Source organism: Leptonotus elevatus, chromosome 1, assembly GCF_054856555.1.
Source record: "Leptonotus elevatus isolate MCC_2025b chromosome 1, RoL_Lele_1.0, whole genome shotgun sequence".
In the NCBI taxonomy this organism is placed as follows: Eukaryota; Metazoa; Chordata; class Actinopteri; order Syngnathiformes; family Syngnathidae; genus Leptonotus; species Leptonotus elevatus.
Window position 1 is genome coordinate 45,723,819 of NC_141239.1, and position 24,437 is coordinate 45,748,255.

The 24,437-nt window shown below is 40.5% G+C and overlaps 1 protein-coding gene and 1 long non-coding RNA gene across 3 annotated transcripts in view; one reads left to right on the forward strand and one right to left on the reverse strand.

The window, feature by feature from the left end:
- Positions 1–2,066: 2,066 nt before the first annotated feature.
- Positions 2,067–7,778, forward strand: LOC147182474 (uncharacterized). Its single transcript, XR_015096290.1, has 2 exons — positions 2,067–2,287; positions 7,144–7,778. It is a non-coding gene; the product is annotated as an uncharacterized LOC147182474 (long non-coding RNA).
- Positions 7,779–11,405: 3,627 nt separating this feature from the next.
- Positions 11,406–24,437, reverse strand: part of tnrc18 (trinucleotide repeat containing 18) — a 55,552-nt gene continuing 42,520 nt past the window's right edge. Inside the window, exons 21-31 of one of the 2 annotated variants that reach the window (XM_086093136.1) lie at positions 23,841–23,982; positions 23,625–23,742; positions 22,295–22,370; positions 21,859–21,967; positions 21,126–21,242; positions 19,784–19,930; positions 17,941–18,409; positions 16,707–17,853; positions 16,393–16,629; positions 16,222–16,296; positions 11,406–13,809 (exon numbers count right to left, since the gene is read on the reverse strand). In XM_086093136.1, coding sequence (XP_085949262.1) covers positions 13,603–13,809; positions 16,222–16,296; positions 16,393–16,629; positions 16,707–17,853; positions 17,941–18,409; positions 19,784–19,930; positions 21,126–21,242; positions 21,859–21,967; positions 22,295–22,370; positions 23,625–23,742; positions 23,841–23,982 — 2,844 coding nt within the window. In that variant the 3' untranslated portion in view covers positions 11,406–13,602. Of the gene's footprint in view, positions 13,810–16,221; positions 16,297–16,392; positions 16,630–16,706; positions 18,410–19,783; positions 19,931–21,125; positions 21,243–21,858; positions 21,968–22,294; positions 22,371–23,624; positions 23,743–23,840; positions 23,983–24,437 lie in introns of both variants that reach the window. The other variant, XM_086093054.1, reaches the window with a different exon arrangement.

Consider the following 24,437-nt stretch of genomic DNA (forward strand, 5'->3'; position numbering starts at 1 on the left):
AAATGTTGATGGTTGACTTCCCCTTTAACTTCTCTTTGTATTTGACGGTTGGAAATGTTCACATTTTTGCTTAAAACGCCGACTGCAAAGTTGATGTACAGGCTCTAAGTCAGGGGTCACCAACATGGACCACATCAGTACCCTGCAGGCCTGTTGTAAAATGAGCTCAACAGTGATTAAATGAATGTTGCTGATAATTGTGAGAAAACAATAACATTGTCAGTGTCATCACATAGATGAATGGATTAATTATTAAGAAGAACTTTTGACAAGATTTGAGCAAATTTGTGTTCGACTTTGGAGGTTCTGCCGGAGCAATGTTGCATTTTTATGAGGGGTCAAAACAATGAGTGCCAAAAAGAGTGAATGTAAAACCAACAGTATCACTGTCTGAACCTTGTAAATATATTATAGAATTATATTTAAAAGAGCAAAGTGATGTGACGTGCCAGGGTTAACGATATTTTGGTTAGTTTATCTCTCTTATAAAGATGCAGAACGGTCCCTGTGGTTTTTGTGGATTATTTTTTCTTTGAAGTCATTTTAACCAAATCTGAGCAAGGGAAGGAGCAAACCATGACACTCGTCACATCATGTTTGTCAAATATCTTTGACTCAATGTAGAAACATTTCAAAATATAGTATATTGCTGAATCCAAAGCTTTTTCTTGTCTTTTTGCCTTTGTTTTTCGTGTTCTATTTTTCGAGGTATTTTAGTTCATTTGTGTTTTGTTTTCTCTCTGAGCAGTGTTGAGTGTTTGTGAAATATTTGTGGAATATTTGTGTTCATGTGTGGAAAGATGAATAGCCGTGCACTTTGTATGTCAGCAAAGCTCTACGGCTGGCAGGCGTTTACTAAACCTGAGCATACGAGAATGGGGGAAAATAAATATATTATCAAAACATGTCATGTCATCCCAGATGCAATTACTTGCAGTCTCAGTTTTCGTTGGGACAGCAAACATTGAGACCAAATTTAACAACTTTTTTCTTATTTTTAACATTTTGACAGTACATTAACATATGATTGAATCTTGTTTTTAAAAAACTAGTAGGCACAGGACAAAATGTTTCATTTTTCTTGTGTATATGGAATGTACCGAAGGAATTACCACATGGCGAAACTATATATTTTGAGCTTCAAAACCAGATATGATATCTTTGGGCTCAATCATTCTACAATGACTACTATCTTAAAAATAAATAATATAATATAATTCTAAATCTCGGATGAAACAGAGCATTGACAAAATAAATGAATCATGGTTTCAGGGTTGAAGTAGCAAAAACAACATTTTACATCATTATCAACAAAATCGCTAACTGTGACATGGATAATAAATTATAACATTTTGAAATGAATTTTAAAAGATTTTTTGAGTTCACAAAATATAATTGGAACATTCAGTAACAAATCTTATCATTAGCTCTACTTTAGCATGCTTTCAGATTGCTTTGACGTCATCTTAGTATTTTTCAGAGACATTGTGGGGCACATTTTTAATATTTGTGATGTTTATTTACAGTTTTTATTTGGGGGGGTCTCCCGTTGTCAGGTTCAGAGGGAAATGTGTTCACTTCCGGTTAATTTGCATCATACTTTTACGATATGTTATAATGCAGCTATAAACTTCATTAACGTGTTACAATATAGATGGATTTAAGTTGTCATTTGGTTCTAAAATGGCAAAAGGAAAAAAGAATAGGAAAAAGAAACAAGTGTTTACAATATTGAGCAAAAATTGCTATTTTGGTGAATAGTATCGATGTGGTACGATTTACTAACCAACCTACAGTATTGGCCTCGCAAACAATACTGTATATCCATTTCGTCTCCTCTTTCAAAGTAGGCTTGCTCATATTGGAACATCCAACATTTCCTGTCGCGTCTAAGATTGCAACATGTTTGCTTGAGGAACACTTGGAGTTAGGGATGGAAATCGAAAACCGGCTCCCAGTGTTTCAATTCCTTGGCACCGTTTTTTGCTAACAATTCCCTTATCGGTTCCGTGTGGGAGTATGACGTCACCACGCGCAAGAGTCGCGCGACATTTCCGTGCGCGCCGAGCAACAAACATGGCAACACGCTCGAAAGTTTGTTGACATCTTCCAAGAAAAGCTAACAACAGGCCAACTTGGAATATTTCGTCTAAGGGAGGAAACACTACCACTATGCAAACGCATTTGAACACAACATGCGATGACAGTCTGTCGTGTTTGTGAGCGCTACGGAGTACCGGTGGGATCAACACAGCAATGCAAGCGTTCTCTCCTATCAACACTCCAGGTACGGGTAGTAATATATTAGCGCCAGATTGCCTTTTTGTGAAACGTGCCGTTAGTAACTGCTAATGTTAAAGCCGTATCTCACTAAACGCCGCGGCCCGCGGGTGTTGTGTTGTTGTTTTTTCATTAGAGTTCATTCAAGGTTGCAAAACGTGCAAAGATGTACAGATCGAACCATGACTTAAAAGCAACACTCGCTACCTCCACACATTCTGAATCTGTTCACGTGAGTCACACACACCAGTCTATTGGCTGCGTCTGTTTTGAGTGAGGCAGATTGGAGGAGTTTTTGAGTCTTCATTAAGCTTTCCTCAAAGACCGATACAATTTGAATCTAACAATTGAGCCATAAAAGTTTAAACCTTTGCTAGTTTGGATTTTTTTTTTTTTTATGTTTTCCTCTTGCAGACTATTTCTCCACTCCAACTGAGGTAACTCAAGTTCATTTTCATCACAACCCTGCCAACAAGTTTGCTTGATTACTGTTTTACTGAATGGGCTCCTTGCACAAATCGACTACTTCCTGAACTCGATAGCACTCCTTCATTGAAACTGATTAACTCAGGTGTGTCTGGTTATTGTCGTCGTGGTTACTGAGGTCAGGCACACCTGGATTAATGAGTTTGCCAAATCATGAAAGACAGGAAATGAAGGAGTGGTACTGAGTCCAGGAAGTAGTGGATTTGTGCAAGGAGCCCAGGAATTCCTCACGTGCAGTCAGAAGATGGACTAGTCCATTGCATGAGAAGGGAGATCGTATAGTAGCCTACATGAAACGATCATGAGATGAAACGGTTGGATGTGTATTGAGGCCTGTAAATTAACTCAAAACAATGATAGTTACTTTAAATGAAAGAAAACTTTATTAATCAGATTCGTGAAAAAACTGAAGAAAATATCTTATTTTAGCATGTAATATTGGTAATAATATTATTAATGCAGATAGTGGTATGTGTTAATATGCACAAAACTCACACACAACGTTCTGATCTAATTGTACTGTAATGAGTATGGAAGGCGACCCAAATTTACCAATAAATATAAACATAAAGGCAGACTTAATCATGTCGTCTTGAAAACGAATGAAAGGCTTGGTGACGCGTTTTGGCCTGTAGTGGGCAGCATCGATCTGAGGAAGAGGACTTTCAAGTGTTTCCATGGTGATGACGTAATTCTGACAATGGAATACAGTACGGTTATATACAGGATACGGAGCATTGAATTCCTTTGCAGAGAGAAGTTCGGAAATATGGTAGCATTTGCCAACTTTAAACAGGCGTAGATTCCACACTAAGGCAACAAACACAGCAAGCGAAAGCAAGATGAGCTTATGTGGAAGAAAATAAATAAATGTAAAAAAAATAAAAATAAAGTACGGCACATACGCAACATTTAAAAAGCATCCTAGAACATTCCAGAATAACAGCGAGAATTGCAAAGGCCACATCTGCAGTTGAAACAAACAGAAGGATAATAACTTTAAAAGAACTATCCAAAAAATGAAGATTCACTGGAGATCCACTTTTGGAGAAGGATTTTAAGAGTGACATGGGAGATGAGAACAAATGAAAGTGGACTGCAGGAAATTGCAGTGGAAAGAGAGCTGTTAGAAACATTGAAAGCTTGGCAGAAAAAATGGCTGAGACATGTAATTTATTAGGAGAGAGAGTTTATATTGGAGTGTCATTGAAGGAAGGCCAGAAGAGAAACACTGAGAATTCCCGGGGGGAAGGCGAACCTTGTAAAAAAAAAAATGAAAAGGATGGCAAAGGACAGAAACGGGTTGAAGAGGTCTGACCACTTTTTGTAATTTTCTTTTTATTACTATTATTATTATTTTGCGACATGAGATTTTTCAAATATAAAATATGTGCTTTAAAAAAAAAATACGGTTGGGAAACAGTGGTTTTGTGAGTAGATGATAAATAGTTGAATATAAACAACCAATTGTCAGTTTCTAATAGCTAACAAGTTGTCCGTTGGCGCATAACCTCACATTCCACATAATGATAAATGGAAGGAAGGAATTAAAGTTAATGTATTGTAGAGCCTATTTCTTACGGCCTGGGACAGGATATTACTGTAGGGGAGACCGGGGCTAGTTGTATCATGGGTAAGTCGTCACAGTGCAATTTTCTTCTCCACCAGAGGGCACAACGAAAAAATGGAATACTAGTTTTCTTCATATAAATGGTCAGGGGTTGTGTCCTGTCCGAGAAGAGAATAAATAGCAGCACATTGTGAGCTGACTTGAGTGCAAGGTATCTGTTTTGCACAACCCAAAGTAAACATTTTCTACTTCATATATTTTGAAACAAGTGGCGTACATAGACAAATTCTGACAGCAAATCAAGTGGACTCGTTAGAGGAGAGATTCCGGCATCTTGTCATGCCTCAGTCATTGCTCTGTTTTAAGCTAACTTTAAACGAGAGCAAGTATTAACCAACATGGTAGTTTGGGGCAACTTGTCACAGTCATTTTGGGGATTGTTGTCACATATGTATTGAATGGGCCAATGAAAAATGCATCTCTGGCAACTCGGTTTACATATGCCAGAATTGCCCTTCAGATGATGAGTCGGAAGAGGGAGGAAATTTATTTGTTTTTTTTCATTGTTTAAAAATATATTTTTCAGTTGTTGGAACTACAGTATGCCCACATGTCAGGACTGGTTTAAGTTTCATGATCAACCATCCATCCATTTACCGAAATGCTATATTAAAAAGAAAAAATCTATTTTACTCATTCACTGCCATAAATTCATTAAAAAAAAAAGATGATTAAAAATTAGGGGCAGGAGGCGATTAACATTTTTAATTGTAATTAATCGCATGATTTCACTAGTAAACTCACGATTAATCACAAATTTTATATCTGTTCTAAATGTACAATAAAAAAAGTTCTAGGTTTTCATACTCTTAACTCTTTGACTGCCAAGCATTTTCAGAAAAGAGGATGTGTGGGTGCCAGCTGATTTAAGCATTTTGACTGATCTTTCAAGGTTCACAGAAATTTTTTTGTTTGGACTATGGAAACACAGATACTACCAAATTAAAGATTGAACTCTCATCTTTCATCAGAAAAAAAAGTTTGTTTCTACTTTATTCCGTTCTTCAGTAATCAACAATAGAAAATGGTTAGTTTCATTCAAATGCTCTGTTTTGGACCAAAATACGGAGAAATCAAGCTTTTAGTGAAACGATATTATTTCATGCACTCTAGTGAATTTGACCCCTTTTTCTTCCATGAATGATGCCACAAACATCTAAACAGTGCTTTACTTCTATAAAACACTACCACCAACAATGAAAACGTGTTTTTTGATAGCAAAATACGTTTATTTACATTCATTCATTTGGCCATGTTGCCATCAAGTCTACTATCAGGATCATGCTACGGTTACGTTACGGTGGTGTTACGTCTGGCTTCCTCATGTCCTTCAGTTCCTATACCGGGTGGTAGATGTTCTGATCCATCTTATCCACTCCATTCATTGTGGCATCGTAGTCCAGAACCAGTGTCTTCTCCGTGATCAGACTGTACCCGCTCCTCCGATGAATATGCATTGGACTCGGGGTACTCTCCATCGTCCGATTGTGCAGAAGTGCTCGGTTGTGCTTCGCGTTTTCCGGCGTTAGCATCGCTAGCTGGTGAGGCTTTACTACGTGATCATAACGGCCGCGTCAACGCTTCCAACTTCGGCGTCAAGCTCGCAGTCACCATCATCATCATCGTCGTCATCAATGTGCTCTTTAGCATTGGTCGATGCTTTTCGTCTTTGAAAAAAATGCTCAAGCGTGAGCTGCTTGCAACCAGTCGCCATTGTTGCTTCATCAGCCATTGTCCCCTCAACACTCTAGCTCCGCCTCACGTCTTCTACTAACGCCTACCCGATCCTGTGCAAAGAGAGTCATCGCTGCCATCTAGTGCCCAAAAATAGTCATTATACTAACTCGACCTGCTTGATACTTTCAGTACAGCTTGCCAAGGCTTTCCTCCACCCGTTTCCAAAAAACAAAAAACAAAAACAGAGTGAACGTCTTTTAACGTCTTTGGCGGCACTCATTTGGATTTTACTAAACGTTATTAAACGTTTTTGGTGGTCAAAGAGTTAACAAAAGTGGAAAAAAATGTTAAATAGAAATAGTTTAAATGAATTTTTGACGTTTACAGCCGTCAATGGCAGTGACGGAATAAAAAAAAGAAAATAAACCATTGTTTTGTTTGTTTGGGGCGTTAGGCGATTAAAATTTGTAATCATAATTAATCGCATGACTTCACTAGTTAACTCACGATTAATCACAAATTGTATATCTGTTCTAAATGTACATTAAAAAAAAGTTCTAGGTTTTCATACTCTTATTAACAAAAGTGGAAACAAATTTAAACTAATAGAAATAGTTCAAATAAATGTTTGACGTCTATAGCCGTCAATAGCAGTGAATGAGTTAATGATCCATTTTAAATTTAATTAAAGGAAAAGTGGAAAAATATTGCTTAACACTTGAATGCATTCAAGAGTTGAGTTACTTAACTTACTTAAGTGTGCAAAGCGTCCCGCAGACGAGTGTTGACGTCACGGCTAGACGTTACTTCAAAGCTTACTAAAGTGGTTTGTGGCGCCACAAAGAAGTTGGCTTTTGTGTTTGTGATGTCACAGACAAGTTTAGCGAATGTGCAAGAAAACCGGCACTTTCAACTGCCGAGCAACTTCGCCAGACAAGGTATGCTCATTTCTATAAATAGCCTAAGATTATTAAGGGGCATTAAAAAAAACATTGCCATCGCTCCCCTCCCCCTCCGTTCTTCTTCTCCTTATGTTAGAAATGGTAACGCCGACATGTTTTGCATTGAAGTCAACAGACATGGAGGTGAGCGACCAGGCCTTGAGGATCTATTATGCTTCTTGGGGAAAACTGCAAAGCACCCGCATTCAGAGAGGAGGACAGCGTCTTCACCGGAGCCTCATGCTGATCCAAATGATCGAATCCTCCAGTGACCTCTACTTCTCGGCCCTGGCAAACGCGCAAGGCGGCCAACGGGTTGCCGACAGCCCCGCGGAGACGCGCGCGGCCGCTGACAAGGAGAGCATGGAAGCGTGCCTCGCCATCTCCCAGTGAAGAACTCCTCTTACCCTCACCACCTCTTCGGGGGCTTCTCATTAGACATTAAGGTGACATCAAACTTTAAAGTGAGGAGGCCACAACCAAAGGAGCGCCAAGGAGGAATTGCAGAAAATGCACAAGATTGTGCAAGGACGACAGCGCAAAAGGAGACGATGGATTCAAATAATTTATTCATTGATATGCATAACAGCTGGAGGCGAGCAGATGTTACTGCTGCTCCTACACTAAAACGGAACTGGAAGAAAGCTGTAAATGTAATACAGAGTTGTCGAACAGTCCACATGACTAAAAAACAAACAAGAATGTTATATGAAACATGTTTTTTTTTTATCTTAATACAAGCAATTAATAAAACAGGAAAAGTATTGTGTACAGAGAAGTTTGTTTTTATTGAGACAAATTGCCACTCCCACTTAAAGTTTATTAACTGCCATTGACGGCTATACACGTCAAAAATTCATTTGAACTATTTCTATTAGTTTAACATTTTTTCCCACTTTTGTTAACAAGAGTATGAAAACCTAGAAAACAAATGATTGTACATTTAGAACATATAAAATGTGTGATTAATCATGAGGTTGTTGTTTTTTTAGTTAATCAGGGGCAGACAAAACAAGTTTTACTTCTTTCTGTCCCCTTTCATTCTTTTGCTTTACTTGGAATTTTAATATTTGTTTCTTTAAAAAAAGATGATTAAAAATACAAAAATTAGGAACGTCAGGGGATTAAAATTTTTTCCGTAATTAATCGCATGACTTCACTAGTTAACTCACGATTAATAAAAAATCTGTTTTAATGTACAATATATTTTTTCTAGGTTTTCATATTCTTGTATAATGTATAGTCATGGTCAATTTTAAAGAGGAAAAATAACACTAAAAAATAATGTACTTTATTTAAAAAAAACACACATACAGAAATGACATAATTAAATAGAATTAAAAATAAACCGTTGGTGGCAGTATAAGAAAGACGCATCGAGAGGTCTCAATTCCTCTCAGCTCATCAGTCTAGCTCTAAAAATAGTCTTGTCTTTGCAGAGGATAAAGAATATAAGACTGAGTGTTGTTATACTGTCTCACTGTGTTGCTAGTAGCTTATAGGATTATAACATTAGCATAACAACATTGATGCTAGTTGCATTAGCATTAACTCATTCACTGCCATTGACGGCATTGGATGTCAAAAAATCACTTTATTTCTATAAATTAAAAAAAAAATCCACTTTTAACAAAAGTATGAAAACCTAGAAAAAAATGTTATTGTACATCTAGAACAGATATAAAGTTAACTAGAGAAGTCATCTGATTATGATTTAAAAAAATAATTTTGTTTCTTTTTTTTTAAAGAAAATTTTATTTTATTAATTTTTTTAAATAAAGAAAATATTAAACATGTAAAAAAATATATTTTTAAATAGAAAAGATGATTGAAAATTAAACACAATTATAATTAAAATTATTTTTAAAGAAATGATAAAACATTTGAACAAATAAAATAATTTGTTCAACAGAAAATATTATTTATATATTTTTTAAATAGAAAAGATTATTAAAAAATTAGGGGCGTCAAGCGATTAAAATTTGTAATTGTAAATAATTGCATGATTTCACTAGTTAACTCACGATTAATCAAAAATGTTGTATCTGTTCTAAATGTACAATAAAAAAAAAAGGTTTTCACACTTTTGTTGACAAAAGTGGGAAAAAAATGTTAAACTAATCAAAATAGTTCAAATGAATTTTGACATCTATGGCCGTCAATTGCAGTGAATGAGTTAAGCTAGCAGACTGAATGTGGTCAATTTAAACACACAAAGTGGAATGAACTTGAATTGTTTTATGGTTAGTATGACAGTAACTGCGGGTTAACAGCTTGAAGCCTCTTGAAGATTTAGTCACTATTTGCTACTTGTAAAATGAGCTGAATTTAGCTCATTGTCACCATACAGAACTCAAATCTCAAAAGTCTGTGCTCACAAGTCAGAGCCAAAAATCCACCGAATGGTGGTTTACTTCCAAGAGAAAACCCCTCCATTTTCTTGGACTTGTAAAAGATGGGGTTGCAGGTGCAACAGTTTTAGCAGAGAAGTCCAGAGTTGCCTCCTCAGCCACTTTGTACAACCTCCTCCGAGGCGTTCCTGAGGTGTTCCCAGGCCATCATGGACATCTCTCCTGTTTGTCACAAGTTCAAGCCTCCACTCTGGTGGACTTCCTCCACTCTGCTAGATGGCCGCGAGTCAGATCAATGCATGTATGGCCAACATTGCAGTTAAAGAATTTAGCCAATATAAACCATCAAATTAATATTCCTATCAAGCTGATCCCTTGATACAATTTGCTCCATTTTCGAAAGATTGAATCCGTCTGACAGTGACTTGAAGACCGCAGGCATCTTCGTACTGACAGCTTGTTTTGCACGTCCTATTTGAGGTCTTTTTTGCCAAACTTCCTGTTTCCCAGTTTGTATAATAAACCAAGAGTGGGAGTGACAACTGCTATGTTGAGAGAGTATCTTGACAGTGAGACCAACTTTTCCCTATCCTTTCTTCTTCTGCATTGTGTCAAAACAGAAAGACAAACATAGTTTTGGCGTGACATTCAGAAAGTCAGAATATAATATAAAGCTTTTCAACTGTTTGTGCACTGTGCTTCTTTTGAACGCCCCCTCACTTAGACACCTGTCTCCTGGGAAACTGCTGCTTACCTCACACGCACACACACACGCACACACCTCCCTTGGTGTAAGAAGCCTCAGCCAATAGGATATTTATGTTCGCGTGATATCAGCCTATCAGAATCCTTCCTACTAACACACCCACAGTATTGTGCGTGTATGTGTGTGGAACGGTGCTGACGCGAGAGAGGAAATGTGCTAGAAGAGAGAGTGAGCGAGAGCGAGAGCGAGAGAGAGAGATTCTCCCAGCAGGTGCTGATGTTATGCTGATGTTGGTCCTTTGGGAGAAACTGAGAGGGAGCCAAACCCCAGACTGCGGCGCTCTTCATGAAACTGGATCTCCATCTCACACACACACACACACACACACACACACACACACACACACACACACACACACACACACACACACACACACACACACACACACACACACACACACTCCATGTCAGCAAATATTTAATTACCCACAGACTCAGTGGAATCTAAAAAAGGTGCGCGCGCACGCAAACACACACATACACGTCACGAAGGGTCAGCGGTAGAAAATGCGTCTGCTGCGGTCAGCCATGGAGCTCAGCGAAGACGCTGAAGTTCCCTCCATTTTATCACAACCAGCAGCTTCATTACAAGGCTGCCAAAATGGAGTCCACTGATGATTAAAGGGGCAGTCCATTCAAACGGACGTAGGGCACACGAGGAAGGAAACTGAATGAGAAGCGCAAACCTGACAGCAGCTCCCTTCAAGGAAGGGCTGCAGCCAAAGCAAACATTTGAAGCGGCCAAATATTCACTTTAGCTTGAATTCATACATCTTGCGAGGAAATTAGTGTTTGTGTTAGCTAAAAACATTTTTAATTGTTCTTCACGTAGACCGGCACAAACCAGGAAACGACAGGCAGAGGAAATTTCTGTACTGTGTTCTGATTGCCTAAGGGCGTTTTGATTCATTTGTACACAAATATTTTTTTAACCTACATGTATAACATATTTAAATGTTAAGGCAGCACATACTCTTTGCCTATATGCTAAGTTAAAGTCTTATAGAAGAGCCAAATTTGTAATTTTGTTGAGCTAGGTGGTCAAGTGGTCCACTTATTCGCCTCGCATTTCTAAGGTGGGGGTTTGAATGTGTGGCTTCCTCCCACATTTTGTGGTTTCTTGTATATAGGGACAAGATGAGGCCAGAAATGCCCCAAAAATATCACAATTCATTATGCATTACTGTCAGGTCATGACTGTTTTTAGCTAATCCAATTTTTTTTAATTGTAGAAGTCTTTCTTTAAACCCAAAAACTCACACAGAACACCAAAAGTACAGTTCCATCTGTTTATTAACTATAAAATACTGTACTGAGTTACTAAACCATTAAAAAGAAACACTGGTAAACATGGTCGGTCTGTAAAAAAAAAGAAAAAAAGATTCTTACACATACAGTATAGAGCAACAGTATATATCTGATGTCAGATTTTTCATTAAAATGTATTCTTTAGCATTTTTACAAGATTAGATGTGTACAAAGTAGATTCTGATAAGCTTTTCTCTCTCCTTCGACAGTGAAGGATCATTTACAAAACGTAGATAATTTTTTTCTATTTCTTTTCAAAATAATCTTGCTTTTCTGTAACAGGACGATTTACGATATTGAAGGAACAGCAGACGAAGAACCAGCCTCCAGTCCACCTCTCGCTCTTTCTCTTTCGCATTCTCTCTTATGCTCTCTCTCTCTCTCTCTCTCTCTCTCTAGCAGCTAGCTCCCAGTGCCTGTCAGCAGGCGTGGACGATTGTTCAGAGAGGGGTAAAAACAAGACGTATGTATATAATATACACACACAGACACCCAAAAAAATAATAATCACAGCAAAAGCAAGGCAAGGAAAACCACATACAAGGTGATTATACAAAAACGAGCAAATGAAAACAATGTCGGGGAATGAGCGTGTGCATGTTGGACCCTGTAAGGCTGAGCTTTGGATGGACGTGGGGCCAAGAAAGACTGGAAGGCCATAATCGCACCCAGATGGGTTGAAAGAAAAAATAAATGTGTGCGTGAGAGTCTTCTCTCACTGTCACACACAAACAGAGAAAAGTGCAAACAAACATTCAGAACGGGCACTTGTTGTCCATTTGTGTGTTCGTTTAGTTTTAGTGCCACCTGCACCCTCGTGTGGGTCATCTCGCTTGAGTCGCGGTACCTTGTCAAACCTCAAATATTAACACAACTAGCAGCATATGATCAAACTTTCCTGTATTTTTGGGAAATGCAAACCTCTACTGAGGACTCAATTTGTAACCATAACAAGGACAAACTTAAGATGAAAACGACTGAATATCAACAAGACAATCTTTAGTGTCTGCGGTGGCGCAGAGTGGCGGGACAGCTAATCGGCACAAATGCAGATCACGGTTTCCCGTTCGGCGGCCACAAACGGGCCAAGATGGAGAAAGCGTAAGGATTTGGCAACAAAAAAAAATCATCATAAGGCCTGGCGGGGGAGACTTGGGCCACTTGTTTTTCTTCAGCATGACATTCAATAGTTGAACCCGAAAAACGGTCGAAAATAGGCACGTCGAAAAGAGGGATGGGAAGAAAGTGTGATGCATGGGTGTGTAAAAAAAGGATCAGGGTGTTGTGATGAAAACTCGTTGGAAATACTAAGACCCCCTGTCAAAACGTGATTCAAAGTGCACTCGTGTTAAAAACTAGGTAGAGGCCGAAACGTGCTTGAAAGGCGCCAAAGGATGAATGTATGAAGAAAAAAAAAAGGACATACAAAATGGGGGGGGGGGGGGGGCAATAGAAGAAAAATCCACCCTGAGCTTCCAAGTTTTGTGCAATCCGTTACCCAGTTTTAAATCTCACATTTCGCAGAATGTGGACAAAATCTATTGCTCGACGACAATTTCAGGGTGGATTTGCATTTTCGCGTGGATGTAAAGGGACGGAGAAGTGCTTTTACACTCTCTCTTTAGCCTGAGTGTCTACGGGAGTTTGAGACAGTTGAACCTGCTCGACTTTGGATTGTCAAGGGGAGCTAAGCATGAAAAGAGCCCAAGTGTTCTATTTTCTTATTCTTAAGTGCTCTCTGCTTGGACAGCAAAATTGGGAGGGAGTCTCCACCTCTTTATCTTCCTGAGCGTCGCTTCCTCTCTTTGCGGCTGTCGCTCCTGCTGTTCTCTAGATACATCGAAAAGACGGAGACATGACTGGAACATCACCACGGCAACATCGGAATCACAACCTGTGTCGTCATTCACATTTCGTTAAAGCTTCTCCACGGTTGACCTCTTGGCCAAAAAGTACTCGGACATAGCTATTACGTGAAAATAAAACACTCAGATTTGCCTCTATATAGCTCTCTGTTACATGGGAGTATTTACACCAGCGTGTTCATACAAGTCGATCCAAGAGTTTGTATGTGTCGCCCTTTTAATACTATCTGCATGTGTCTCGTCACTCGTGAACTTGGAAAAGTCACCGGGTGGATTTTCCCGTTTGTGTCTTTTTTCGCTTAGCAGATGACGGGCACGCCGTCCGTGTTGAAGATCATGCCCGTGGTGGGCTCGTAGGTGCCGGCCAGGTAGTAGAGGTCCTCGCTCTCGGCGTAGCGACGCGTGTGGGTCATCTGCTCGTACTCCTCCACGCCGACCACCAGGCATTTGTGGCTGACTGTCTGCACGTCGTTCTCGTCGCTGTGGGACGACTGGTACAAGGCGCGCTGCGCACAGGCACAAACACGCATGGTATGTTCAACAGCACAGATCATATAGACCTCAATGTTAGTTTCTTTTTTTTCCTTTTTTTTTTTTTAAAGACAGGTTAGGTCATTTGTAGATGAGGTAAAAAAAAAGAAAAAAAAGAAGCATAACTGAGTCTTGTCATTTCCTTCAAGTGATGTCATACAAGAGTCTATTGTTTTTATTACAGTGAGAGCAGACACTAAGCTATTATTCAAAAAGTGTGCTTTACTAAGTTCAAATCTTGTACAGAAGATGTCATTATTTTTGATTCATAATTCATTTCATTAGAATTTATTGAACAATTATTAACTAAAATTGTTCAAAAATTTCAATATGTATGTGAAATACATGAAAAAAATAGAAAATAGATTCATTCTGTTTATAACATTATTATTTACATTAAATTAAATTAATTGTAATTAAGTAATTATTCAAAATGACATTACAATTTTTTTATGTCAGTATATTAGGCTGTAAACCATGGATGTCAAAATTTAATTTTTACAACCGACAGATGGTGAAATTAAAATGAGTACGTAAAATAGTTTAAAGTATAATAATATAATTTTTTTTTTAAATTATAATTACTTTTAAAAAGTAAAATACTATTACACAAATATTAAATACATTATCATTAATCAAGCAACAATTTATTAATAATTTCATGTTATTTGCATTGGATATTAATTTTTATTTGATCTCATATCAATGAAATAATCATTTGTTTGACGAGATTAATAAAAAAGTACATTTTATTGAGCAACAAAATAATATTACATGACTGTGTACAGCATGAGTCACATGTGGGACCCGGTGCCATACTTTGACCACCATTGCAGTAACCAAACAAAATATTGTTTTGTAAAAGCACCAGGACAACAAACTCGAAATGTAGACAACGCCAATGTATCCCACCTGACAGATTTGGAAAATTCTCATGCAATGACCTGACAATGTTGCTGCTGCTGATTGATATCAATTTGTCAATAAATTCATTATCGTGGTTGCACTTTGCAGTGGTGTCCAACTACATGCCTCTCTATTTAAATTCAGGCTCTCACATGTAATGAAATGAGTTAAGCAACATATTAGAAACAAACACAGTGCACTATAGTTCTTTTTACGAATGTAGGTGCTTTACATGGTAGAGAAATTGGTAGCAAAATACATCTCTGCGATAGACGCAGCTGACATTAATGACGATAAGCCTGACGTCTCCTAATGGGATGAGGAATAGAGGAACATAAATGGTGTCATTTGTCTTTGCATGAGGAAGGGCTGACAAATGAAAACGGAAAAGAACCGGCTGCTTTTTGAGACAATTATTTTTTTGCTCGATAAAGAGAGCTATTATTCTCAAATGGCTGTTAGTAAAGAAAAACGTATTTGGATAATTCCCTTGATTTATTTTCATATTCATTTTCGAGGGGTTACCATCATACATGATTGTTGAGAAATTGTAGTATTTTGCACTTTGGAGCGCTTCAAAATGATTTCGTAATCTTGAAAACAGAATACAGAGTGATTGAAAAAAATTGCCATCCTTTCAAAATATAGTAACATTAGCCAATTTTCCCTCAAATTATCTCACATTTTAACAAGATGGGTGGAAACTATAGTAATGTTTCACTTGTTATTTTGTTTCAGAGTGATGAAGGGATTTTGTGCGTTAGATGTTCGAATGTATTGTGATGCTGCATCCGAGGATGATCGGAAGTCGGACTTTTCCCCGAGTTCAAACCAGGAAGTGTTTACGGGAACGCCCCCTTGGAAATTCCACTTGCAAAGTCGAAAAAAAAGAAAAGAAAAAAAGTACCCCGACTTCACCGACGGACTACAAGTGACATCGCTCTACAATGGCGCCCTTTGGAAACACAGACCGTGAAAGGTAAAAGGTAATTTACTCGAGTATAAAACTAGATAGCTTTCTTCATTCATAAAAATTCGACATAACACAACATACGTGACAGTATGCTGCTATCTCCCTGCATAAAATTGTACGGTGACCTTGAACGCTTATGAAATAAGATAAAAACAATAAATGAAGCAAAATTGCGAAAAGGAAAGTTTGCTGGAGGTAAAAATGACTTTTGAGGACCAAAATAAAAAACAATTTATCACTATCCGCCATTTTTGGTGTTTACTTTCGCCTCGACCGCTTTCAGGTCTGAACTAGGGAAAAAACAACGGATTTATCCGACTTCCGACCATCCTCGAATGCAGCATGAAGCATGCCATGTTCAAAAAGCTGCTAGCGTTAGCTGCTAGCTGCTGGCTCATTAGCTAAGTTGTTAGCGGGGTTTGTTGTTGGCTAACAAACCAGCATTGGGGATTTTAAAAGAGACAGTATTTATAATAACGATAATCATATTAACAATCAGATTTCTCACCTCCATGAAGTCTTTTTGTTGAATCGAAGAATGCAGAGCTGCTGGTAAAGACTGCCCACATATTTGTTCCCAGTTCTCCAAAGGGAGAACATTTCACAATTAGGAGAAGGATAAAAAATGTAATATCAAAAAACAGTGAAGTCCTATCTTGCATTTTTTTCTTCTTCTTACCTTCTTGTCCGTGAGTTTCTTGCCAGGGTTGGTCTCCTCTGGATGGTAGAACCAGTTGACCCTGACCACCATGTTGCTGCCCCACGACTCCCACATGCTCTGGATGCGACCGATGAAGGGCAGGTTGGGCCTCCCGGCCGACAGGAAGACGGCGCAGTCGCCGATGCGGATCATCTCCCGGCCACGCACGATGGCCTTGTAGAACAGCTTCTTGGCTTTGCCTTTCATCCCTCGCCTCTGTGACAGCGGAGAATATCACAGAGCGGAACAAGCAACATGGCGGGTGATTCTCGGAGATCTGAGTGGGAGCTCACCTGAGTGGGTTTGCCAAACCACTTCCAGAGTTGTCTGGCTGGGAGGAAGGCGGAAATTTTAGGCCTGTTCTCCACACTGGGAAGCCGTTGGCGTTTGGCCAACTCCTTGGTGGTAGGGAGGTGGACGCCGTCTCGCCGCTTCGGCCTCCCCACTTTCCCTTCTCCTCCGCTGGCCTTGGGTTTAGGAGGGCGGCCCCTTTGACCGGAGCCCTTCCCGGTGGCCGGTTTGGCCGGTTTCACCGGAGCGCTGGGAGTCGGTGAGGTTGACAATGAAGGTGAGGGTGAATGGGAGCGAGAAGATGCCTCCACTTCCTCCACTTTGATGTCCACCTCCTCCTTCACTTCCTCCTCCTCCTCTTGCTCTTGCTCTTGCTGCTCCTCTTTGACTTTGTCCTGTGCTGCAGGTAAGGGTGAGACCGGGCCCGGAGGAGGAGTGGGAGTCCTCTCTTCATCGGAGCTGCAGGAGGAGTCATCCGTCGAGGAGGAGGACGAGGATGAAGACGATGAAGACGATGAAGACGAGGACGAGCCGGAGCAGGATGAAGAGGAGGACGAGCAGCTGGAGGTGCATTTCTTCTTCTGCTTCACACCCCCTTTGCCGCTTTCCGCTTCCGACTCGGAGCTGCTGCTGCTGCTAGTGCTGCTGCTTTGAGATTCTTCCGTAATCTTCCTTCTGTCCTCCTCCTTTTGCTCCTCTTTTTTGACTTTGTCCTCCCTGGTGTCTGCTTCCTGTCCTCTGCCGCGGCTCTCCCCTCTCTCTTTCGCCAGCACGTGCGCGGCGTAGGTGGACTCTTTCTCGCACTCCCGAAGTCTTGGTTTGGATTTGAGCACTTTTTGGTCGGCTGCGGCCACGGGGGCGGGATCCCGTCGGACACTTTGGCCCTCCAGCAACATCAGAGCTTTGGTCTTTTTCGTTTTGGGCGAGGTCACGCCCTCATGATCAAGCTTCACGAGGGGCTCGGCGGACACGGGCTTTCGCTTGACCAAGTCCCCCTGTCTGGAGGCGGGCTTGAGCCTGGAGATGGAGTTGGGCCTGGAGGCCAACTGCTCGGATGGCATCTTCAGTTTGGGTCCAGGGAGAGTCGCTGATGAAGTTCTGGGCGCCAGAGATGAACTGGATTTGCCTGCTGACCGCCTTGCAACTGGGCTGGGAAGGAGAACAGAACCGATGGGTCTGGAGCTGCCATGATGGTCTGAGGTGGGTTTGTTTTTTGATGTAGGGGTAGAGGCAGACCTGGGAGTTGAGACACTGGGCTTGGCTGCACTAGATAAAGCTGTCAAGCCGGGTCTGGACACAGGCCTGTTGGATGTACTGCCGCCGCTCTCTCTTTCTCGACGCTGGCCGTTGTATGAGGACAGATTGGGCTCACTGTACAGGTCCACAGTCAGGACCTTCCCGTAGGTGGAAGGGTAGGATGAAGAAGAGAGCTTAGCTTTAGATTTAGCAGCAGGAGCTGAGCTGGTCTTTCTGGGTCCTGCGGAGGTTGGGCTACTTGAAGGGGATGTGATGGAGCTCTTGTGTCCCGGTTTTGCTTGTGCCCCCACCGCGGGCCGCGAGGCAGGCCGAGGCTTCTCCTGAACTGCTTTCTGGATTGACAAGCTCCTCTCCTGGGCTACTTTGCTCAAATCCTGGGTTTTGTCTGGAGGCTGGGTGGACGATGGAGACTCGGTTTTCTCCTTGCAATCAGAGTTCAAGGAGCTTTCTGGGGTGGAAACAACAACATAACATGAAACGTGGACGCTTGGCAGTGAAGAATGAAGAACATGGTGTGGCTCCAGAGTCGGCACCCTCACACTCATACTACAGCTCAATGAATGTAAAGAAGAAGAAAAAAAAGCTTTATATTAACAAATAATTATAATGTCTCTATGATCACCAGCCTTCAAGGGGAAGTCAACCCAAAAATGGTTCTTTACAGTAGTAAAATCCACCCATTTTATCCATCTCAGGGGGCGGCCATTTTGTCACTTGCTGTCAACTGAAAAATGACCAATCACAACTCACCTGTTTTCAGAGTTTGGTCATGTGATGTTCGCAAGCTTAACTGTGATTGGTCGTTACCAGAGTCCTGAGCAACTGAGCTGTCATTTCAGACAACAGCAAGCGACAAAATGGCCGCCCTCTGAGATGGATAAAAACAGGTTGCTGCTTACTTAATATTCCACAAACGCAGTTGGAATCAGAATACCGTGTTTTGACTAGTGGGGGCGCATAGTTGGGTTGACCTTCCCTTTAATTCGCCGATGGACGTCTTCCATGAGATTTGTCCTATTTTCATTGTTTGGATCTGTGACTTTTGTAGTTCAACAAACCAGCAAGCAAAGCAAGCCGACTTTAAAATGTTTCAGGCCTGCTTAATCTTGAAATTTGCCATATATCAGACTTGAGACTAAAACCGCCCAATCCTGCAAGTGAGAGAGACAGAGAGACCAGAGTGATCATTCATGACAGCATTGATCTCACGGATATACTTTTTTTATAGCCTGACTTGCTTTGTTTCTTGATGAATGTGACTCACTAAAAGATGACAATGTCGGATAGTTCTATTTTAGCCCCGAAATAGTCTGTAGGAGTCAAACCTGTTTTTGTTTTGCTTTTTCTTACCCCAACACAAATGGCGCTTGCATTTGTCATCAATGGATAATGAATGCACTAAAAAGGGGGAAACATTGTGCATCCATCACGAGGACTGAGCCAAATAATGTGAAATCTATCTTTTTATTTACAATTTCATGCAGACACATTTAGTTTCATGTGAGAGGAACGATCCTTTCCCGGTCCCAAGAAATTACTTGATGAAGAAAAGGGCAGAATAAGGCAAATAAAGGCAGACGTGATGGCTGTAGTTATTACCCGCAAGTGACAGACTTATTTTAAGATTCTCTCCAAATTTGACCTGCAGCGGGAAATACCAACTTGCTTTTCTTAAAAGGATTTGCAATTTCCATTTTTGTCAAACATGTTTGAATACAACAGAATACAGTTGAATGTTCCTCACATCTTGCAAATTCAACACAAATCTCTCAGTGGTTTTGCGATTGTAGTCTTCCATCATTTCTGCATGAGATCAGCTCACCTGGTTTGGGTTTGGGCTTGCGACCAGGTTTCCCTTTGACTTTTGGAGCAGTTTCATCAGTCTTGGCCTCTTTGCCCTCCTTGCTGCATTTGCGCACCCTCCTGCGAGAGCAACTGGCCACCAGAAGTGCGGGGGAAGGCTCAGCACCTGCTCAGGGGGCACACAGACTTTAGGGTTCAGACTCTTATAGACATACATAGAAGAAGACAATGGCTGTTAACTGAAAAGCAGGGACCAATTAGCACTCTATGATATTTGTGACAATATTTCCTCCCCCAGAGTATATTCTCTCACAACGTAACAACATAAAACATGCTGGCAGTCCCTTAGCTGCAAAAATGGAAGATATTTATTCAAGCTCCTGGCACACCAAGTTGTTGATGGAAACGCTTCTATTCCCCTTCTACAAAGTTGTCTTTTGGTAGATTTTAGATGATATATATATATATATATATACGCGTGTATATGTATACGCATACATATGTATACGCGTACACATATATACATATACACATATTTATACATATACACACTGACATCACAGTTTGTCATTTTCACTCAGCAGTAAATGGCAAAATGGTCGCCTTCTGATATTTAGTTGTTGTTTTTTTTATTAAAAATACTGGATTTTGCTGCTCATCTCATATTCCACTAACACAATATTAACCATAATACCGTATTTAGACCAGTGGGGCTGCATATAACATATTGTCAACAATTTTTGGGGAGGCTGACTTCCTCTTTAAGATTAAACAAACACGCATTTGTTTTTGTAGACAAACGTGTAAGCTGTCAAGCTCAAGTCACAGCAACAGGTGGTGCTGCAACCCCTAACCTTAAAGTCAGACCAGCCAATCAAATGCTTGAAGGAAGTTATTTTGAGAACAAGGGTAAATGGAGGAAATGCATGTGTGTGTACTGAGAGAAGTGGAGTCACACATACACAGACTGTAAAAAAAACAATAAACAAAACTCAGCCCCAAAAAGGTTAGAAAAATATTGATCTATCTCTCCACACTAGTGGTGTTATAAAAAAGTTTTATAAAGTCAGTTCACTGTGACCTAAAACATAGTTTGTGTGTGTGGACAGAATATATTTTTGTGACACCCACGCAGACAGGAATCTTGCAAATAAAGACAGGCGTGACCTAATGCCCCCAAACGGAATACTAAACCAACTTGGTGGTGTTTTACTGCGACAGAGGTTAAGCGAAACCCCAAAGGACGACTGTGTAAACAATTCTCCTCTTTGTCAATTGGGGCCATTTGATTTTTTTGTTCTACGCTGAAATGGGGAAGTGAAAAAAGGAACAATCAGTTCTTATGTACAATATGTACTCACAGTGGATCTTGTAGTCTGGAGGCAGAAGTCGAATGTGAGAGAGGGGGATGCGTCCTGTGTCGCCATCGTCAAACTCCACAGTGATGAGATCGTCGTTCTCGTCAATGTCTGAACTTCCTGTTTGGGAGGCAAAAAAAGCTAAATGAGAATAATCAGTTAGAAAACGTCTATTTTCTTAAAATCTTTAATGGTGATGAATATTGGTATTCTTTTATTATTAATATTTTGATTTCTAAAATAAGCTGGCGTATTTAAATAAAATAAAAAACTGGTCTGAACTGCTGCTAACTCTCCCTTAAGTAACTCTGTCTAATGATAATAACTAACTGCAGACCACTGCCACAATAAACATCCGAGGTGGCAAATCCAGGTCCAGAAAGTAAAAACTCAGCCACAGTTTGGCTTTAGCCCCAGGTGCTAGCTAGCTAGCTCTCGTGGTGTTCGTTTACCTCCTAGGGAGCTAGCTAGCTAGCTAGCATCAATGGCTAAAGCCAAAGTGTGGCAGGGTTTTGACTTTCTGGACCTGGATTTGCCACCTCTGACAAACATATTGTCAAATAAATACCCCTCTGACAGTATGCTGTGACCAGTAGGCTATATTTAAACTTACACGTGACTCAGATCAGGTGTAACAATACTCTGCTGCAGTTGAGATGATACATTTGTCTGTGCTGCCAGCTACAATTAAATGGTAAATTGACTATGACTCATGGCATCCAAGCACTGTTTGTACCGTTGACAACCGTGCCGGGATAAAGGCAGCGGTACTGCTGACTCCAGTAGGCAGCGATGCGGGTGCCCTCGGGGAGATAGCGCACCGAAGGAGGCTTCACATCAATGATCTGAACATAGACAAAAAAAAAAAAGGACTTGAAATGTCAAGCCACGCTAAGTGTTTCTTGCTAACATATCGGGGGTTTTTTTTTTCATCAAGACTACACAGACGAACTTGAATAAGCCACGCAGGGAGAGGGCAAGCGAGAGCTCAGGGTGGTTTAGCGCATGTGGCCGTCACATGACGTATGACCTACTTAGTTTCATGCATGTTTCATGTTTCACTTTCAGCATCCGAGCGGCTGCCCTCTCATGTGTCACTAGAAATCCGAGCGAGAGCGACGTGGCGCATTTCACCCCGCCGTTGTCATGCGAGTGTCATCCAGTTTACTCACAGCCTCCTGCAGCAGTTGCTCCAAGCAGTAGATGTGCGGACGGTTCCCTCGCTCGCCCTCCACCACCACGCTGTATCTGCGGCAAAGAATTACAGCAGGCTCAGTGTGCAGCAGACCAAAGGGAGCGCCACATCCACTTTCCTTTCTCAGATTTCTGTCTTAGACGTAATATTGCATCATTTCGAACGGAGTTTAATTAAGTGTAGCTGGCTGAGGCTTCTACGAATATTTTTTGCTATATACACACACACCTTGTTGGCCGCTCAAAAAACAAAACAAAACCCCGACAACATGATTATGGATGCGCAGTACTTTGTCTCTATTGTTGCACAGCTCACATTTACATTCCCTGAGAATATTAATCCTGCCTTAAAGGGGATTAAGTCTAGTTTTCTTTTAACTCAGCCACATTGGATTTGAGCACAGCTAAGTGAGCAAACTACAGCTGATGTTTTTTTCTCCTATTTCATTTTGTCAAATGCTCTAATTGATTTGCTTCTAAGATGTTAAGTATGCATTATGCTGCATCCTGAGGCACTTTGGCACGTGAAATCGAAAAGGAAACAGCAAAACTTGACATTTCTCTTATACAGTGAAAACTCATAACTCAAAAGGGTTGTTCATAAAAGTTGGCAATAACTGATAAGTCAATGAGGAAACCTTAAAAATAAAAAGGGTATCGGTGAGATCAAGCCAACCTTGATGTGCATGACTCGTCTATACTAAATATTCTGCTGCAATCTATCAAGAATATGTTTTGATGAATCTTGTCCATAGCAGAACTCAACATTAGATTCGGTTTTAGGTACAGTTACTCCATTTATGACAATTAATTTTCAAATTTTCTTTGCTATAATATGTTCCACGCAGACCCACTCGTCTAAACACAGTATTCTGATTAATATTGCATTTATGGAATATGAATAAAGCAGCAAAATCTACCCGTTTTTATCCATCTCATGCAGCCATTTTGTCACTTGTTGTCGATTGCAAATGACATCACAGTTGCTCAGGTAATGAGTATAAAACGTCACATGACCAAACCGTGATTGGCTGTTACCTGAGCAACTGTGATGTCATTTGCAGTCAACAGCACATGTCAAAATGGCCGCCACCTAATATGGATAAAAACTGGTGGATTTTCCTGCGAAACTCTTTTTATAAAGCACAATATTATGGAGTGCGATTTGTATTAATTAAAATACACAATACCAATTTTACGTTTTTATGGAAAGGCATATCCATTCATTTCAACGTGGAAAGTGGATTTCCCATACGAGTGAAAAACAAACAAAAATGGCAGATTGTGTTTGCGTTCCGAGGTACTTACATATCCGGCGAGTGCACGGTGTTCACGTGTCCTGCGTACAGAAGGTGGTCGTCCATTGGGATCAAAACCCGTAGCCCGTCTGCCAAAGAGTCCTTGTCCAACACACACTGCACTGGTGCTGAATGCATCAAACACAAAAATACAAGACATGAATACACACACGTGCGCCAGTTCTTATGAATAGGGACGGATGCTGATGCGTAAACAAATGCTGACCGGGTGTCGAGGACCTCTCGGGCACACTGTTGCTGCGCGGCGGGATGAGCTCGTCTTCGCTGAAGCTGCTGTCCTGATTGGGCTCGAAGTCTTCATCGGCAGCCATGCTCTCCATCAGCCGGCTCACTGCTCCCCTGGATTGCTGGAGATGACACGCAAGACCCTTATACTTTTCTACTTACAGATTATATTCCTTCATTCAGCTGTAGAAACAAAAAAAAATGTTGTCTTGGTGATATAGGTTTTTGTATTTCCCTTATAGTTATTGACATCATCTGCTTACATGCAGTCGTCACTTGTGTTTAATTTGATTCACTAATTGAGCTGTATGGAGAGGGGGGGGGGGGGGCATTAATTTTGATTGACACTGTTGATTATAGTGGGTGTAGTTTGCAGTGATGCAGAACGGCACTGCATCATGCTGAGAGATGCGTCTCATATGTTGGTTATCACATTTAGCTACATCGCTATATGAGCACATCAAAATATAACTACACGTACAATGCATACTACAACCATTATATGAAGAAGGTAATAATCTATTAAGAATTTTGTAGAGGTAGATTTTGGTTGTCAATGTCTCTCTCCTGTATACTA